Raw genomic sequence first — 5,939 nt, 5'->3', positions numbered from 1 at the left:
ATAACCATTGTAACCGGATAAATGCTTCAAGTTTGTGATAAGGTCATTTGATACGCATGTCAAAAGAACACCATCCCCACCTCCACATTGATCGTCAAATTGTGGTGCAGACCATGAACCACCACACCCAATAATCTTTTTTTTTTCTCTAGTTTTTTATTAATTAAAAAACAAATATTTTTATTAAATAATTAAAAACACAAGAAGTATATAACAATATGAAGTGGTGAGTATTTTATAATGGTATGGTTTAAATATGATGATGATATTTCGTTGAGATGACAACACTTTTGATTTGGTGGTATGATGGGTATACCCCACGACCTAATGGCTTTTTTGACACGCTTTTTGAGACGTTGAGAATCCACGATAAAAGAAGAACAAACAAAAAAATCATTAACCCTAAAAAGTAAAATGACAAAAGCAGCTGCCGTTTCTATAAAATGTTACAGTTACAAATGACATCCCAAAAAACAACATAACCTATCATCAACTTAAACCTTACTTTCTCACTTCAATTAAAGACGTACAAAAATGGGACATAAACAGGTCTTAACAACTCATGATGAGTGCATAGAGCTCAACAACTTAAGCGCAAGCTCCTCTTGTTCACGCAACGATATCGCATCTGTCTTCGATGCCACCTCATCTTTCCTTGCCACATCATCATCATCACCATCGCTATCAAAGTACACTTTTGATTTTTTAAGGTTGCGCGTGTCTTTATCGGACCCAGAAAAGCCGTCATCGTCTCCGTCCACGTCATCATCATTATCTCTTGCCCTTTTATGTTTTTGCTTTTCCTTTAGTCTCTTTTCTTTACGTCTTTGGCGATCCAAAATCTTGTCCTCCTTGTCTCGTGAGATCATATCTAGTTTCATCTCTGCATACCTCTTCAATACTACAATGCAAAACAACAAACATGTTACATGTCATGTAACAACCCCATTTAAATAACAATCTACTTTCACATGTCATTTTTTGTTTATTATAAGCATCCTACTTTCATTTCTTCCTATCACAACTTTGTAAGCTAAAAAATTCACTGCTAAAATTGGGTGGATTCTTCAAAGCATGTAACATCCAGATAAGAGATGCTAAAAGTTGGGTAGAATTTTCAAAGCCTAAAGTACATATAAGAAATAAAAGTACAAAGCTATGATTATTTCTTACATTTACCCCTTTTGTTTTAAGAAAAAAGTGTGGATTACCTTTATCTTTATCAAGAAGTGCTGAGTCTGCATTCATGGCAGCTAATCTTGCAAGAGGTGGCAATGTGTTCCCTTCTTCATCAAATACAACTCGTGTCCCCACTGGTCGATGGACATTAATCTTCAACTTCTTTTTCTTAAGAACCCTAGTTGTAGGCCTACAAACAATATGTCAAATTTATATTTTATCACCAATTAAATCTCAAAAATTACTTTTTAACCATAAAAATAGATATAACAAGAGTAAATCACATTTGACTTTTGCAATTTTGGTCCTCATTTGAGGTTCTTGCAACAATTTTGGTCCTTGTTCCAAGTGAAAGAATCATTCTTGGTCCTTAAGTATATTAATCTTTGCATTTTAGCCACCAAAAATAGTCAATTTCTTGGAAAGGGGACTAAAACGTTACAAAAAACTCATATAAGGACCAAACTGCAAGAAAACTTTTTGTGACCAACATTGCATAAAATCAGCTAATCTCAGGGACCAAAAATGAAATTTACTCAAAAAAACAAATAAGAAAGTAAGGATACATATTACATACAACATATTTTCAATGGCCTTCAAGTCCTCATCGTTTTCCGTTTCCTTTCTCTGAAGTAAATCAAGTGTCTCTTCATCTTCTTCAGATTCCTCAAGTAAATTGTTACTTTCCTTTTGACTAGAAATCTTTATCAAATCTTTTTGCACGGGCACTTCGGGCAGCTTCTTTTTGTCTATATTCTTACGGTCAAGGTAACGGAGTTGTGGGGTCATTGGGAGACCTAATGAGGCTGAGTAGTCATCAATGGGAAGCTTTGTAACATCAAAAACTTGTTTATCTTTTTGTTTGTAAATTGATTTCACATAAGTTTTGAAGGCTCTTTGAGCTAAAGGCTGTAGATCCGGGTACTTTGCTAGTAATGCAGCCAATAAACCAGAAACTGATTGTAACCGTTTTGTGTTTGCCTGAAAATTGCAACAAAATGTTCAGATGCCAACACATGATGACAAATAGCAGAGTAAACTGCAGAAAATAGCAATGTACTTTGCTTCTCTTTACTAATATGAGCAATGTGCTTTATTCTTTTACACATTTTGTTTACCTATAGTAGCAATGTACTTGCATTTCTTTACACATAAATACTAATGTACTTATAACTCCATTACAATAGTAGCATACTTGCAAATCAATGTAAAAATGAAAGTATGTTGTTATTATGAGTGAAAATACGTAAGTATGTGTTGTTATAGTAAAAAATAAAGCAAGAGTATAAAGTATGTTGCTATTCTATGCAAATAGCTTAAGAAAAGCAAGGGGGAAATGATGCTACCTTGTCAACTTGAACAGGTATTTTCTTCTCTTGCAATCGATCAAGCATTTTCATTTCTGAAGGCAAAAGAAATAAGACTGACCGGCCTGCAGAATCATATCGGGCAGTCCGACCGACTCTATGTATGTAACCCGCCACGTCATCAGGGCAATCCACCTAAAAAAACAAAACAAAATCATAATTAGTCCTTGTTTCTTCTTTCCCCATTAAGTCTTGTCAAACTTTTGAAATTTCCTTAACTTAATGGGGAGGCCTCATTTCCCTAACTTTCTGTATTAAGTAAAAAAAGAAACACTCATATATGTAGCTTACTGGATTAAGTCATGTCTCCATTAAGTATAAAAAATGTTACCTGAACAACCCAATCAACACCTTTGTTGAAATCTAGACCTCTTGAAGAGACATCAGTTGAAAAAAGAACTGATCTTTGTTCAACAAATTGTTGCAATATAAATGTCCGTTTTATTTGTTTCATCCTTCCATGTAGGCACTTTAGAGGAATCCCAGGACGCAGTTTCTTGAATGCTTCATATACAAACCTTACCTATTAAAAATGGGTTTCAAATTTAATACATTAAAGAAACAGAAAAAAGGCCTAATAAAACCTATTAGAATGTTTGGTTTGGTTGTCATACAATTAGAATTAGCATTTCTGATTATTTAACAAAGTTGAAAGTAACCCATTACCCATTTTGCTACCTTGTAAAGACTATGTGAGAATGTTATTTCAACCATTTTGTTAATTTTCATGATTTTGGTTCAGGTACAATTTATTTTCTAATGACAACTAGAAAATACATTCTTTTATTATAACTTTGTTTGGGTTGGATGAGCTTTGTTCTGTTTAATTTTTATTTTTGCAAATAAAAATTTCATAAAGTATAACTAAAAATTCTAAACAGTACAGTTAAACTTAAAACTATAGATAGTATTTATAGATAATATAAAAAATTCATTCAATTCCTACATTCTAACTGAACATGATAATGGAATTCATTATATTCAAATAGAACATAAAAAAAGAAGTAACCTGCTTGCAGCTGGAAAGAAAAACAAGAATCCTTGAATTCAGATGAGCCTTTATAAAACTCCATAACATGTCTAGCTTTTGATCAAGAGGAACAAGCATGACTTTTTGCTGTAGTCTACTTGGAGTAGCAGCTATGGCTTCTTCATCAACAGCAACATATTCAGGATCCTTTAAACTGAGTCGTGCAAGATCCTTAACTGATTTTGTTTGTGTTGCAGAAAAAAGTAAAGTCTGTCTGTGTTTTGGCAGTTGTGAAATTATAGCATTTACTTCTTTTTTAAATCCCGCATCCAAAATACGATCCGCTTCATCAAGAACCAAAACCTGTTAACTAGCAATGAATCATTGAAACACACCCAAATCAGTGAACTTTCCATAAGAACAAGAAAAAGAAAACAAAATGGAAAATTGGATTTTGAATTTTGACCTGTAGTTGTGAACAATCAAAATTTGGAGTTGTGTCCATGTGTTTGAGAAGCCTGCCAGGTGTACAAATCAATATATTCATTCGATTAACGCAATCTTTCTCTTCATCATATTCATTACCACCAATTAAAAGGCCAGCACTAAATCCATGGTGTTTGCCAACTGATTTTAGTACACCAAAAATCTGGTCTGCTAGCTCTCTAGTGGGAGACAGGATAATGCTACCTACTCCATCCTCTAGACCCCATCTTGCTTTATACAACTTCTCCAAAACCTGACAAATAGTAAGTTTTGAATCATAAACATAATGTAAGATGATAAATGGTTGAAAGCAAACTAGATTAAGAGACAATGTTGGGATTTACATTTTCTTTTTCATATAATTGCAGACAAAATACAACTTCCAGCTTGACCACAAACGATTAATGGTAAATAACTTACAACAAACGCATGAACTTCACGCCTTCAAGATTCATATGGTTTTAAAGACAGCTTAAACTTCAGGAAACTAAATAAACTAATAAAAGTAGCAAATAATAAGACACATCGGTTTGCAGTATCCAGCATCACACAGCAAATGAATCAACCATTCAACACGTTACAGTACAATATTATTCGGGTCTGGTTCAAAGTCTAAGATGGCAAAAGAAAAAAACAGGTATTTATCATCATATCTTTTATGTATGAGTTAAAGTGATTATCTTTATGATTTTCTGATCATTTAGGTTGTGTTCCATGCGCTGGGTGAAGGCTATAGGTTATCAATAAGCTATCTCAAGTAGCTTATTAAAAGGCTAAGCTTATAAGCTAGTTTATAAGCTACTTTAGGGGTCTCGCCTAACAATAAATTGCAAAAAGCTCAAAAAATAAGCTAGCTTATTCGTGCCAAACACAGCCTTGGCGACCAACTATCAGATTTTGAGAAGCTAAAAGTTGCTAAAACAGAAATATGTTTTTGTTTTTAAAAAGAAAGAAAAATTACCTACCTATCCTAACATCAATCAGCTCCAACACGAACAGCCAAACACCCAGATACTACCTAGCAACAAAACTCTTTAAATTCATGTTTATATTTCTATACAGTAAAGAAATGATGTTTTCTTAAGCATAACCTCTAGTATAATCATAAATAAACATATTTCTATAGGGTATGCCTTCATTGGAGTTATTAACTAGGCTTACACTTGTGCCAGAAAAGCATATACATCAGATGTTGGATTGTTCGCTGAAATTACAAACTTACAGGAATTATAAACGCTAAAGTTTTGCCGGATCCAGTTTTGGCAGCACCAAGTATATCACGGCCAGATAGCGAATGAGGCAATGAAGCCCTCTGAATATTAGTCATGTTCTTATACCCAGATTGGCGCAATCCGTCTTTTGTATTCTTTGACATAGGTAATTGCTGGAATTTCGTGCAACCGGCGTACTGAGAGTACGTACTCTCATCGATACGGCCGATCGGGGACTTCGCCGGCAGCGGCGGAAGGGATAATGGATTGGAACCTGATTCTGGCTTCCCAAAATCTATCCATTTCTCCAGTAATTCGATTTCCTGTACTTCCGATGTGCGGCTCTGTATACGTAACTGTTTGGATTTTGGCTTCTTCATTGGGAAATTAGTTGCTAGGGTTTCAGAGAGTGATTGAAATCGTTGGGTTTCGATTGTTTTATGTTGATTTTTTTTTTTTTTTTTTTTTTTGAGTGCGGAGAGTTGGGGTTTTAGGCGGTAGGGCTTTTGGGCACAATTGAAATTCTATGTAACCACAAGGCAGCTAGGGTTTATCGCTAGGTAGTTGAATTTAAAGTATTTTACTTTTGATCATCTTTGAGTAAATAAACTTATATATTTTCATTTTATAATAAGTAGATGCTTTTTAAAGTAAATTATCTTAATTAATAATTATATAATGATTATTAACTTTAATATAATTTGAATTTATTAAATACCTTAAATG

General features: G+C 33.8%; 1 protein-coding gene across 1 annotated transcript; it reads right to left on the bottom strand.

Annotated features, from left to right (window-relative positions):
• Positions 1-370: 370 nt before the first annotated feature.
• Positions 371-5,736, bottom strand: LOC145125106 (DEA(D/H)-box RNA helicase family protein). The gene is made up of 8 exons (XM_079060596.1): positions 5,225-5,736; positions 3,983-4,255; positions 3,556-3,879; positions 2,878-3,069; positions 2,526-2,681; positions 1,757-2,160; positions 1,212-1,369; positions 371-901 (listed from the first exon to the last, which is right to left on the bottom strand). Exons 1-8 carry the CDS (start codon positions 5,591-5,593, stop codon positions 561-563), a joined length of 2,217 nt encoding a protein of 738 aa, XP_078916722.1. The 5' UTR covers positions 5,594-5,736; the 3' UTR covers positions 371-560.
• Between the last annotated feature and the right edge of the window lie 203 nt (positions 5,737-5,939).

Source organism: Lactuca virosa, chromosome 7 (genome assembly GCF_052849685.1).
Source record: "Lactuca virosa cultivar CGN04683 chromosome 7, Lactuca_virosa_CGN04683_v6, whole genome shotgun sequence".
NCBI lineage: Eukaryota > Viridiplantae > Streptophyta > Magnoliopsida > Asterales > Asteraceae > Lactuca > Lactuca virosa.
The sequence above is the reverse complement of the archived record's forward strand: the minus strand, read 5'-3'. Positions and strand labels throughout refer to the sequence as shown.

Excerpts from the sequence above, each read along its gene's own strand:
- LOC145125106 (XM_079060596.1), bottom strand. The coding sequence starts at position 5,593 with ATGAAGAAGCCAAAATCCAAACAGTTACGTATACAGAGCCGCACATCG. Across the intron at positions 3,880-3,982 it reads TTGATTGTTCACAACTACAG|GTTTTGGTTCTTGATGAAGC; the intron begins GTCAAAATTCAA and ends GCTAGTTAACAG. Across the intron at positions 902-1,211 it reads ACTTCTTGATAAAGATAAAG|TATTGAAGAGGTATGCAGAG; the intron begins GTAATCCACACT and ends TTTGCATTGTAG.